Raw genomic sequence first — 14125 nt, forward strand, 5'->3', positions numbered from 1 at the left:
TCAGGGTAATACTGGCCTCGTGGAATGATTTTGAATGGGTTCCCTCTATTCCAGTATTTATACAATTTTGATAAAGATTCTCAGTAATTATTATTTGTTTAGTATTTGGTAGAATTCACCAATGAAACCATTTGGTCTTGGGATTTTCTGTGCTGGGAGATTTTTCATTCCTAATTTAACTTTCATTCTTGTTATTGGTCTAAGAAGATTTCCTACTTCTTGGATTCAAGATTTATGATTGAATCTTGGTAACTAGTGTGTTTTTAGGAATTATCTGGGTTCTTTTCTAACTCATCTGATTTGTTGGTATATAATTGTTTATAGTAATCTGTTATCTCACTATGTATTTCTGTGGTTATCTGTTGTACTTTTTTCTCTTCCACTTCTCATTTTGGTTTATGAGTCTTTTTTTTTTTTTTCCCATAGTTAATCTAGTTAAAGCATTGTCAATTTTGTTATTTTTTTCTTTTTCAAAACTGGACATTACTTTCAATGTTATGTTATTGCTTACTCTAGTGACTATTTTATTTCTGATTTTTCTTTATTTCATTCTTTTTCTAAATTTCAGATAAGTTTCTTCTTTTCTAGTTCCTTGTGGTATAATGTTAAGTTGTTTATTTAATTTTTTTTTCTTAATACAAGCATTTACAGCATAAATTTCACTCTAACATCTGCTTTGCTACATCCCATAAGTTTTGGAATATTATGTTTACTTTTACTTGTGTTTTGAGACATATTTTGATTTTTCATTTGATTTATTTGGCCCATTGCTTGTGCAGTAGTGTGTTAATATTTACATATTAAATATTTACATTGTAGAAAAATGTGATCTATCCATATCACGGAATGTTAATTGATCATAAAGAAGGAATGGAGTACTTATATATATACTACAACATGAATAAACCTTGAAAACATTATGCTTAGGAAAGAAAGCCCATCACAAAACAGCAATATTGTATGATTCTATTGATATGTCCAGAAGAGGCAAATCTTTAAAGACAGAAAGTGGCTTAGTGATGGCCTGGAGTTGGAAGTGTGGTGAATGATGAGTCCCTGCTAATGGATACAGCTTCTTTTTGGCATGACAAAAATGTTCTAAACTTATATTGTGATGATATAGGCACAACTCTGCAAATATATTGAAAACCACTGAATTGTATAACTTAAATGGGTTAACTGAAGGGTACATGAATTATATCTCAATATTTTTTTCTCTTCTCAATAAAGAGTGATAAAGTGTACAATAGGAAGGAAATGAAAAAAAAATCTCAAATCAAATTATTTTTTTGGAATGTTCAAACAAGAAGAAAGGAAAAAGTGAGCCAGTTTAAAACAAAAGCTTCTATATAGTTGTAATTTTAAAACTATATATGAATTTCTATTAGTCAAAAGAATCATAATTATTAACATGGAGCTGCAGAGCCAGAAAAACTTTGGATCCAGTTGCGACATCTACTGTCTGTGGTATTTTATTACTCAAAGCTGCAATTTTCTTAAATGTGAAAGAATTATTTTCCTCACTGAATTGGCACAAAGACTCCATAACTGGTATTTATTATTCCTTTATTATTTTATTTAATGCTATAATTGCATAAGTTTGAAGTATGGTAGCCACGAAATTAATTGCATGTGTTGTGGTATTCTATACATAAAATGTGAGAAATACCATACTTAAAAATGTGGTTGAGATCTTTCGCTAATAGAGACTGGAAAAAAAAATCACCAAAATTGGCAAGATTGGGTTCCTATTAATCCAGATTTGTAGCTACTGTGTAATACTTCCAAAATTAAGTATCACATGTTTCTCAGCTTTATATAATCATATTGAAGATAATTCACGCACACTTTTCCTGACCCAGACATATCAAAGCTTGTAAAAACTTACAGTTAATTTTTATAGTTTTCCCTATGTGGTTGTTGTTGCAATTTGTACATTACTATTCATATGAGCAAAGCCACTAGGGTTTCATCTCAGCTCTGCTGTGCTATTATCCATTAAAAATTAATAACAAAAATTACCTCCTTAATTAATAGGCACAGGAGGAGTTCCTAACTCACAGCAGAATTTTATATTGCTTGTTCATCAAACTCAAAATTATTTAGCGACTACCTACTTAATTCCTAATTGATATCATTGAGCCATTACTTCTCCACTTACATCTGGACATATACCAAGAGATACTGCCCTAGGTGTTTTTATGTATAAGGTCCAAAATAACTAACAAAACAACATAAATTTTTTTTCATTCAATTATCCAAATGACTATTGCATTGTTTTATCAAACAGTGATAAATAAGTAAAATATATTTTCAATTGGGTAAATCATCTGCAAATTATAAAGATCAAACTTAAGACAAAGCAGAACCTAAGGGCTTCATCTCTGAACATTAATGATTTTGATTAATAAGTTTTAAATTATTTAATACAGTAAATTTATTTTTTCTCTAGAATTACTATTTTAAATATGTTGTGGTATTTTGGACACATGACTAATACCTGGGGGGAAAAATGTTTCCATGCATTTAAATGCATTGGTTTTAACACAAAGAAATTTACCACCTGTCATAAGCAAGGTACCTTAATTATTTTAAATAATACTAACAAAACATCACTTAAAATGTTACACAGAATTTAGATAAAAAAATTAAAATCAGAAAGCAAATTTTAAAACAACATATAATCATGATGAAGCATTAAGAAACTAAGGACTATAAAAAATAACCAATGATTCAATAAACTCTATGATAAGGAATTTAAGAAGTCAAGAGAACGAACTGGGCTTCTATTTTATTCTAGATGACTGGAAGGGCACCTTACATATAAATATGTCTCCCATTTAGGTAGGATGATATTTTGAGATAGCTTTATTGTCATTTTACCAATGAAAAAGACTTTGTTTAGGAAAATTCAGTCACTTGCCCAAGGTCACTATGGTACAGCTGGAATGCTAACTTGGCTATGTCTTGTCTCCAAAGTGCCTGCTCTCTTTTGATATTAATTTGTCATTTCTTTAATTCAAATGGGACTTTAAGATGCAATTTCCTCTCAGAGAGTTATTGTGAACATTAACTTGAGACAACTTAGGGGAAAAAAAAAAAAGCATAGCTCATTATAGGCATTCAGTTTTCCTTTCCATTAACTTAGATTTCCAGCTACTACTTGCTAAAACTGACATACAGCCAACTCATAGTAGCCAAGAAATGAATTGGAAAACAGCATTTTCATGAGTATGTGCCCAACAGGTAACACCAAAATGTGTTTTAACTTTAACTTACTTAATTATGATGCTTCACTGTCAAATTAGTCAGGTGCATTTTCCCCATTATTATTTGAAGATAATACTATTAATAGTCTAAATAGAAATGCGACCTTATTCTAGTTTACTGTGGAAAAGAACAGCTCAGATTAAATGTTCTGAAACCAAAACTCAAACTCTTACTCTTACTTCTTTATCGAACACTATGCGCTATCCAGTATTTAACTGGCTTTGTGATAACTATTTGTAGAAAAGTTACTTTATTTAGTCACATAAGGGTAACACTTGGCAAGCTGTTCATTTTGGAGGACTCACCAGGAAATAACACTGCTTCACAATAGATATTCTATTGGGCTTTATCGTAATTACATTAAAGTAAGATGAGGAAAAATGCTTGACAACGTTTACCTCAACTATTTCCAATGTTAAAACTGCCCGAGGAATGTTAACTATGTACAAGGAACTGAATTTTGTCTCTGGGTTAGGCAAGATCCTCATAAAATTCCTAGTTTTTGTTACACTGATGTGTCACCATTTAGAACTGCTCCTACTGAATTGGCAGGGTGATGCCACTAGCTTGTACTAAAAGGAGTTGCTGAGGAAATTGTTCTGATATCGATCATTTATATCTTATGAAGACACGTGAGCAAAATGTCTTTCAGTTCTTTAGTAACAAAAATTCCTTCAGTTAATAAAATGCATTGACTGGTTGACTGAATAAATGATGGTACAAAGTTTTAATTATGCAACTGGTTGTATTTCTTTCTTCACATATGCTAGTAAAGCATTCTAAGTAACATTTTCTATTCACTATGGTGATACTAGTATACATTTTGTGTGCCACCCTCACCTGTAGCTTCATCTTATTGTTCATATCATCTTTTATCATTATTCTATTTTCCTCAAATGATTACTTTGCAAGATGCTTCCATGTGTAGAAAAAAAATCCTCCACACAAACAGGTAAAACCATATAAAGAAATATTAGGCAAAAATATATTACTGGTATTTTTCCTTTGACAGACTGTACAGTTCATAACATGTTTCGCTGTAAGGAAAGTTTTAAGGTCATTAATTTGAGTCTTAGAGACATTAAATGCTAGTAAATTTTGTTGGTACTTTTTTTCCCCCCAAAGGACTGTTGAGGTATATCTAATCAATATCACTGCTAAAATCTTTCATGATTTGATTTGAGGCAAAACCACCACCATACCAGTGAATAAGAGAGTGAGAAGAAATATAAAAAGTGAAAACGGTCACAAAATTATCTTTTAATTAAGATATAAACGTCAGCATATTTTTTAATCAAAACTGTGTCTGGTCATGTTTGCACTATAAATAATTTATTAAGTAAAAAACAATAAATATATTATTTTACCACGGGGAAATGAATGCCTAGCATTAAACAAATTGATAATCCTGTATTTGAAACATGAAACATATTAATTATTTATTAAAAATATTTTCCAGAAAAGTAATTTAAGCATTAATTCAAGAAAATATGATTAAAAACATCTGGAAGGCTTATCCATAGGCTTTTTAATCTGAAAGTTTAGCTTTTATATTAGAATTTAGAAAGATAAAATTAGATAATGCCAAGATCAAAGTAAATTATCAGAACAGTTGATTTTTTTTCCTCAAGGCAAGTCTCCTTTTGAGAATTCACTTTGAATTCATATACCTTTCCTTCATTGAAACTGTCCTTTCTTACTTTCATTAATAATATCCACTTACTGCACTATAAAACACATACTTCATTTGTACTATTATCTATACTACCTCTCCCTTTAGGAAGGGAGTGTGTTTAAATTTAGGACTCCGTATATACATTAATATAGTTAAAGAATTTGTGGAACTTTTCCAAATTGTCCACTGCACTGGTCAAAACACACTTTTTAAAACCTAAGTGTAAATTTACAATTCACTTTTAGATGAATATACAGATAGCAAAGAATGAAATAAAAAGCATATGAAAAGATCTCCAAAATTATTATGACTACTAATAAATAGCCATCTTTATCAAGGCAGGTACAGTCATAAGCACAAAATTCAATAACAACATGATGAAATATACAGACACATCTAACCATGCAAGTACATGGACATTTCTATAACAAAACTTTGAACCACACAACTCAAATTGTTTTGTTTTGTTTTGTTTTGTTTTCTGGTTTGTTTGTGCCGTTCTGATTATTTTAATTGCCTGGTTGATATACTTTAGTTCATATCCCTAATACTACAAGTAGTACATCAACTAACAATGATTAATATTATATGAATATTAACTGTGTACACTCATTATGCATTCTACTGACATTAGAATGTCTCTTTGCATGTTAAATCACTCAATGTGAGCACTGTCCAATATATACATGTTGAAAAAAAAAGTGCAAGGAATTTTTTTTTTTATTTCAGAGTTTCAAACTCTGTGTGGTAAATAGATTTCCTAATTAAAGTGTTTGATTTTCTGTAGAAAAAAATAAAATGATTGAGCTTTACTAATTTTTGTTTGTATTTTTTAATCCTTTTTTACTCACTATATACATGGTCAAAGATTTCTGGCTGTATTAAAATCACATTAATAGATAGCAATTGAGCATCTACTATATACAAATTACTATAGTAAAAGGGACAGCAGAAATTCTGCACTTTCTATTTATGAGGATTTCTCTAGTCTTTGCAAATTTAAACCATTAATAATTATATGTTAAGTTGAATAAAATTTATAAATGTCACACATGAAAATTACTAAAAATATTTGACTGAATATTTTCAAAATAAAAATATTTCTCTGGGGTTTTACAAAAATCATCTTGGCCATTATATTAACGCTTACTATAAATTGCTATAAATCTTTGCTTTAATAGGACTCTAGAGCCAAAAATCGAAATGTTTTACTCTAACAAATTTTTTTAAACCCTCCAATGATCTTCACTAATGTAAATAACAGAATTTAAAGGTATCATTATTTTAGTTTCCAGACTTTTAAAAATAACTTTTATTTAAATCATCATTTTAAAATGATTAGCATTAATGAGCTTTTTATCAATATCAGTTGTCAATGAGCTTCTTATATGCTGAGAAGACCTTTAATTATGTTGCTTAAAAAAATAAATTGTATCACCTATTCAAACAGAAATTCATTCTGAGCTAATATGCATAAACAGATAGTTGTGACTTTTTTCAAACCCTACAATATGACATCCAACGTGAAATAGATTTTCAAAAAATATTTTAGTAAATAACATTCAACACACCCAAGTTACTCTAAGGAGTATTTCATTTATCAGAATTGTACTTCAAGTATGCAAAATGACATCATTTACTTTATAAAAAGGTGGTTGACTCCATTGATTCAAAGGGTACTCTAGTATTGGCTTTAATCAAGTTATCTACATCCTGAAGTAGACTCAGGACATTTACGGTTTTTAACATATCATTCTTTTATTTACAATAAAGTATATAACACTCATCACTTTATAAAACAAGAAATTTAGATTTAAAAATATTTGTTTTTAGGAGCACCTAGATGGCTCTGTCGGTTAAGTGTCCAACCCCTGATTTCATCTCAAGTCATGATCTCACGGTTTCTTCAGTTTGAGCACCACACTGTCAATGTGGAGCCTGCTCGAGATTCTTTCTCTCTCTCCCTCTCTTTCTACACTTCCTCACCTCCCTTTCTCTGAAAATAAAAAAAAAAAAATAAACTTTTGGGATGCTGGGTGGCTCATTCGGTTAAGAGTCTGGCTCTTGATTTCGGCTTAGGTCATGATTTCATGGTTCATGGGTTCCAGCCCGTATCAGGCTCTGTGCTGACAGTGCACAGCTTGCTTGGGATTCTCTCTCTCCTTCCCCTCTCTCTGCCCCTCACTGCTACATGCTCTCTCTCTCTCTCTCAAAAATAAATAAAAACATTAAAAAACTTATTAATTAATTACAAATATAACGTTTGTTTTTGTTCCCAAGCAAATAAATTGAGCTAAGTCACACTTTGCTCTTTATCACAATTGCCTACCAAACATAACTAAGATCACTACATTATCTATTATTCTTTTTAATTATTAGTTTTATTTTTTATTTTGAAAATCTTTAAAAATGCAAAACACAGAGAAAATATTATAATTAATACATGAACCTTTCACCTCAAACACCTACTGCTCTGCTTTGATAATTTTCAACAACTTTTCAACTTTGTTTTATCTATTCCCTCTTCCATCCATGCATGTTGGCAAAGTATATCCCAGATATCATGTTGTCTCAACCACATGCATCTCTCTAAAGTTTTCTTTAAAAAATAAAACAAAACAAAAATGTTCAATACCCAACAAAATGGAAACATATTTCTATAATAATTTATTCATTTCTCAAATTTCTGATTGACCAAGAAATATACTTTTATCGTGTTTTAAGTTTTTCAAGAAATGTGCCAACAAAGATGTCACATGGCATTTGCCTGTTGTTTTTTTTTTTAAGTTTATTTATCTATTTTGAGAAAGAGTGAGCACAAGCAGGAAAGGGGCAGAGAGAAGGAGAGAAGGAAGGAAGGAGAGAGAGAATCCTAAGCAAGCTCCACACCATCAGCACAGAGCTGCATTTGGGGACAAACTCACAAACTGCAAGACCATGATCTGAGCAGAAATCACGAGTCAGACACTTAACAGATTGAGCCACCCAGGCGACCCTGCATTTGCCTCTTTAAAGCTACAACACCTCTCCCATTTTTATCATGCACCTTATTTGTTTAAAGAACCAGACCATTATCCTGTAGAATTCCTCACTTCTCATATTTGGTTGCTGGCAATTTCATCATGCTATTTAACATTCACTGTCCCCCACCCCCATCCCAATATTTCCTATAAAATCACAATTTATTAGAAAGAATTGAGTAGAAAGAAGTACTTGTGGGCAGGAGTGGTGTTACTATGTACTTCTCCAGGCATTGCATTAAGAGAGACAAAATGTCTAGTTGTTCACTTTTAGGGATGTTAGTGATCAGTGAATTTAGGTATTACCAGTCTAATCTAACACTACAAAATTCTCATTAACAACATATCCTGACAGCCATGCCATGCACATACAGACATTTTCATTATTCTTTAAATGACTGCTTAGTATACCACTGTATATTTAACAAATGTCCTATTGAAGAATATTTGTTATTACAAATATTTTGTAATGAAGAGTTGTTTGCATACATTACTCTATATGTTTCAGTGTTTTAGGATTAAATTTATAGAAGTTGGATAGTTGAATCTAAAAGCAAATACATATATAGTTTTGCTAAATACTGACAAATTTCCCTCCAAGAGGGTGTACATTTTCACTATATGTAATTCTTTTAAGATACATACACATAAATGACAAAATTGTGTATTGTATCTGTATAAAAGTGAGAAAAATCTGCATTTTTTTAAAAGAGTATCTGTCAAATCAACTGCTGGAAGAATGTTTTAAAAAATGATTATTCTAAATTCATATTCAAACAAAAAATTTTTAAGTAGCTTCTTTTGATATTAGCCTATAATACAGAGTAATGAAATATAAACATTGTAAAATTTAAAATATAAGCATTGCCTTCTTTTGATAATTTTAATGTATTATCTATAATATAAAAATAGTGCATAAACAAAAAAAAATTATAATCTTAGACATTATGTCTAATTCCAAAAAGTTAAAAATAAGGACACGGAAATCCAATCTGTTGATTTTCTCAAATGTATGCAGTAAGACTAAGATTTTAAAGTTTCAGTTTAATGTTATTTCTACTTTAATTTGAAAATGACTACATTAAAGGTGTTAAAAGCAATATTACAAAAGTAAGTAAGAGCTGGTCTTTGTACTCAAATATCTAAATTTGAATATACAATTAATTCTTATAACTTACTTCAACAGGATTAATTTTTGTATTTGAAGACATGGCAATTTATGCTTTGATATAAACTTAAAGTATTACAAATATAATGGGCTCCCTTCTTAATTCATTCAACATGAATTTATCTCATACTACAATTCTGTGTATTTATGTGTTTATGAGTGTATGTTTGTGGCTGCTATTGACAGTTATTAATTTTGAGGTCAACTTTATTGTATCAACATTAACCTATGCAGGGGCGCCTGGGTGGCTCAGTCGGTTGGGCGTCCGACTTCAGCTCAGGTCATGATCTCGGGGTCCGTGAGTTCGAGCCCCGCATCAGGCTCTGTGCTGACTGCTCAGAGCCTGGAGCGTGTTTCGGATTCTGTGTCTCCCTCTCCCTCTGACCCTGCCCCATTCATGCTCTGTCTCTCTCTGTCTCAAAAATAAATAAATATTAAAAAAAAATTTAAAAAAAACATTAACCTATGCAATTATTACCGGAGTGGCTAAGATTTTGAAGAGTAAACCTTGATCTGCAAAACTTCCATTTGATTATATAAAATAAATGAAAAATGGGATTATAATTGTTTTTGTTTTCCTTCAGAAAGAGAAAATATTAACTTTTCCATTATGTGTTAAATTATAATTTCCTTCTTTGAAATGTCTTAATAGGTTTTTTCTTATTTTATAATTATCTTCCCACTGGATTTATATTTCATAACAGATTTTAAGATCACCAGAATCATGTGTCTATGGTACCTAGCATGTGCCTTGCACATATAATATACAAAACTGGAGATGGAAAAGACTGAGTGCATCCTAAATAATATGAAGTTTATCAATGAAAGCTAAGTGAGTAGGATCAAAATTGTATGTTATGGTGCATTTAGCACTCACCTGAAGGATGAAGATTCTGTTCCTCTAAAAATTCCAGATCAAGCATTAGATCATCTTCATCCAGTTCACAAGATCCCAAATTATTCAAAACATCCTGAAGAAATAGCAAAATCAATAGTTAGAGACCAAAACACTGAAAAATTGAGGAAATACCCACATACAAATGCCATGAAGAAAAAAAAATAGAAATGAAAAGTTTTAGCTGAATCCCAGAAATCATTTGACTATCCCATAGGCTTTAATATTATCAGCCCAATAAAAAATTCCAAACATTATTATAAAAATCTTAACTCTCACTAAAACTCCTAAAGAGAATATAAAGGCTTTTCAAATGTATAGAAGTTTGTAAACTGAAACTTAAGATTATTTTTTTATATTTATCTTTCAAATCTAAATAACATTCTTCTGATACATTTAATGAACTGTTTCTCAAACAAATTTGTATACAGTGCCAACCATGAGATATTAATTTAGACCATACTTGGAAGTGAAGATCCAGTTACCATTTCCTAATCATTTGCTTAAGATTGGGAGAGATGAACAGAAGAAATAAATGTCAATAAGATTAAAAATTAATTATTGACTTTCATAATGCTATAAACATTAGAGCTAGATTACATGTTTCTTTTCTCCTCTCAGAGGGAAAACAGAAGGGTATATAGAGAAGTTTTGAGGGGAAACAGTGATGTGCAGAGGTAGGAATTCTTGAGGGAGGTACGTATACAGATGAGTAGTGACTATATTAAGAAAAAGCAGTATTAAAAATTAGATTGAAATTTTAAAAAAGTATGTTTTATACTTTTGTACAAATGTACACGATGCTACATGTAGTAAATGACACCACATCTTAGACAACTTTTTCTACTAATTTGAATGATACCATAATTTAAGTTTAAAGAACTAAATACACATTAAGGAAAGCCCAGTTATATTGTCAAATGAACACTGAACACCTTAGTTCTGGAGATTGAAAGTAAGGACACTCTGGCTTTTAAATAAATTACTCTCACTGTAAAGAAAAAAAAAGAATTAAACATCATTAAACTTTAGAATCATGTGTTATCTGTGAATAGAGCACAATAAAGTTTCAAAAGTGATAAATATCCCCAAATACAACTGCTTCTCTCCACAAATGGAAGCTATAAAAACTCATTATTCATTGAATTATGTTGAATTCTATTTTATCTGTATTAATTACAAGGTAACTAGTAATTTAAACTATAAGATAATCAACTGTTTACTGGTAGTTTCATGACATACTGTGGCAGGAATAGTCTACTGAGAATAAGTTACTTATTTATATAGCATCAAAAGATGATATAAGATATAGGCAACAAAGGATAAGCTGTCTTCCTCAAAAAATACAAAAGAGAGTATTAAAACAACAAAAGAAGCATAATTCAAGTTGAATGTGGATAAGAAAAGGAGATTTGGTAAAGATACTAGTATTAATGTCTATTAAGCACTATCTAAATGAAGGAATCAATGTGCGAGTCCAGAGTAATTTTGTAAAAAAAAAAAAAAAAAAAAAATTGTTTCATAGTGAAAATGTAGTGCTTTACTAGCTTCAAATTAGTCTAAATAATTTTAGTCTTATATTTTGAATTTCATTGAATAATATTATAGTCTTGTTTCTATCCAAAATTCATATGCTGAAGTACTAAGACCCAGTATCTTACAATGTGACGTGTTTGGACACAGAACCCTTAAAGAAAATATTATAGTTAAATCAGGTTGCATGGATGGGCCCTAATCCAATATGACTAAGTGCTCTTATAAGAAGAGAATATTAGGACTCAGGCAACACAAACAGAAGGACAATCATGTGAGGACACAAGAGGGAACCATCTGTAGGCCAAGGAGAGAGAATTCAGGAGAAAACAAATCTGCCTACACTGTGATCTTGGATTTTCATCCTACAGAAATGGTAAGAAAGTAATTTTCTATTGTTTAAGCCACCTAAAAACACCACCTCTGTGGTATTTTGTTATGGCAGCCCCAGCAAACTAATACTGCCAACAACATTTAGAAAACAATGAAAGTTGGAACAAAGAAAGAAATGAGTGCCTTATAGATGACTGTCACCTTTTTGTTGTTGTTACACCCAGTAAGGACTGGCGTAACAGTAGGGTTCTATGGTTTGCACAGCATTTCCCTCTTCTACTTGGAACTGCACTGCCCAACCCACATAGCTAGGGTACCAGAAGAAGGTACCAGGTGTCTACATGAGTCAAACTCCTGTCTCTGGTGGATGATCAAAGATGGGACATCATAACCAAACTTACTGACAATTTTACTGTACAAATGAGAAAAGTTTCTGTTTGGTGATAGATATTGCAAGTAGCAAAATGATATCATCACAGAGGCTTTGGGTTTCATTATATAGCTATGACCATTCTAAGTCTACTTGAAAATTTTTAAAAATGTCATAGTAGCAGGTATTCTGGCTCCTGGTTCTAGGAATTCCAGAGGTCCAAAGGCATACGTGATCTTTTCAAGGTTGAATTTAAAATTTTGAATTTTGAGGAGTGCCTGGATGGCTCAGTCAGTTAAGTGTCTGTCTTCAGCTCAGGTTATGATCTCACTGTCTGTGAGTTTGATCCCCGTGTCAGGCTCTGTGCTGCCAGCTTGGAGCCTGGAGTCTGCTTTAGATTCTGTGTCTCCCTCTCTGCCCCTCCTCCACTCGTGCTTTGTCTCTCCCTCTCTCTCTCTCTCAATCTCTCTCTCAAAAATAAACATTAAAATTAAACTTTGAAAGTTAATACATCCATCAAAAGTTTGACAAATAAATTTTTTAAAGAAGTGTTTTTTTTGTTTCTGGTTTTGTTTTTTTTTTAACAAGAAAATATTTTTAAAGATTTTTAAATGTTTTATTTTTGGGAGAAAGAGAGAGAGACAGTGCGAGCAGGGTAGGGGCAGAGAGAGAGACACACACAGAATCTGAAGCAGGTTCCAGACTCTGAGCTGTCAGTACAGAGCCTGTTTCTGGGCTCGAACTCAGGAACCGTGAGATCATGACCTAAGCCAAAGTCGGACGGTTAACAAACTGAGCCACAAGGAAATATTTAAAAACCCTGTCCTACATTTAAGAAAGTAACACCAAGAAAGTGAACAAATAAAATTTGGAAAACTTAACTGCATTGTTCCAATTTTATTCACATTTTGTAAGTGACCCTTGACATTTGGACTAGGATGGGTCTATTTGCCACCAATCTAGATGAATTGCTCTTAAATCTCCTAATTCTAAATAGCCTTGCATTGATATCTTGCTTACAAAGCACTCCTGTTAATGTAGCGGAGTCTTTGAAGCTGGTAAAATCTCATAATCAAAGAAGAGAAAATGCAGCAACATGATATGTTTGAGAAGAAAATCAATGTGAATTTATAAACCTAAAAATAATATGTTTTCCTGATTTCTCCTTAAAAGAGACGAACCACAGCAGCAATACTTTTGCCCCCAGCCAGCACTTATAGGCAAACCAGATACTCACTGCTCAGTATCCACCAACAAAGAACCAGGGCTCCTTAGGTATTAAGGAAAGGGGAAAAAAGGAAAGAAAAATATAGAATAATTCTGTTTCATTCTTTTGTTGCCAGAAAACAAGTTTCATCTAACAAAAAAAAAAAGTCAGAGGCAGTTTTGAAAGGCTAAGGAAAGCAATCTAAACGGCTTCTCCCTGGCTAATCTCTGACATATGAACATGAAAATATATATATGTGGCTCAATTAAACAGCTTGAATCTGTTGAAGGTTAAGAGTTCATAATACTTAAACAGAATTGTTGATATGAGGGGCATAAAGAGGCACTCATACTGGGTTAAATTTTAAGTAAGTGATGAATCACTAAATTCCACTACTGAAACTAGTATTACACTATATGTTAACTAACTGGAATTTAAATTAAAACCTGACCAGAAATAAATAAATAAATAAATAAATAAACAAACAAACAAACAAACAAACAAATAAAAGATAAAAACGGAGAGGGAGGCAAACCATATGAAACTCTTAAATACAGAGAACAAACTGCAGAATGCTAGAGGGAGGTGGATGGGGAGATGGGTTAAATGGGTGATGAGCATTAAGGAGGGCACGTTTAGGATGAGCACTGGGTG

At 31.6% G+C, this 14125-nt stretch overlaps 1 protein-coding gene across 5 annotated transcripts in view; it reads right to left on the bottom strand.

The window, feature by feature from the left end:
• The window catches only part of CCSER1 (coiled-coil serine rich protein 1), a 1309738-nt gene that overhangs the window by 1061653 nt on the left and 233960 nt on the right, over positions 1-14125 (bottom strand). For all 5 annotated transcript variants that reach the window (XM_058719574.1, XM_058719575.1, XM_058719576.1 and 2 more), the window contains exon 4: positions 10011-10104. In XM_058719574.1, the coding sequence (XP_058575557.1) occupies positions 10011-10104 (94 nt within the window). The remainder of the gene's footprint in view (positions 1-10010; positions 10105-14125) is intronic.

Source organism: Neofelis nebulosa, chromosome 3, assembly GCF_028018385.1.
Source record: "Neofelis nebulosa isolate mNeoNeb1 chromosome 3, mNeoNeb1.pri, whole genome shotgun sequence".
NCBI classification, from domain to species: Eukaryota; Metazoa; Chordata; class Mammalia; order Carnivora; family Felidae; genus Neofelis; species Neofelis nebulosa.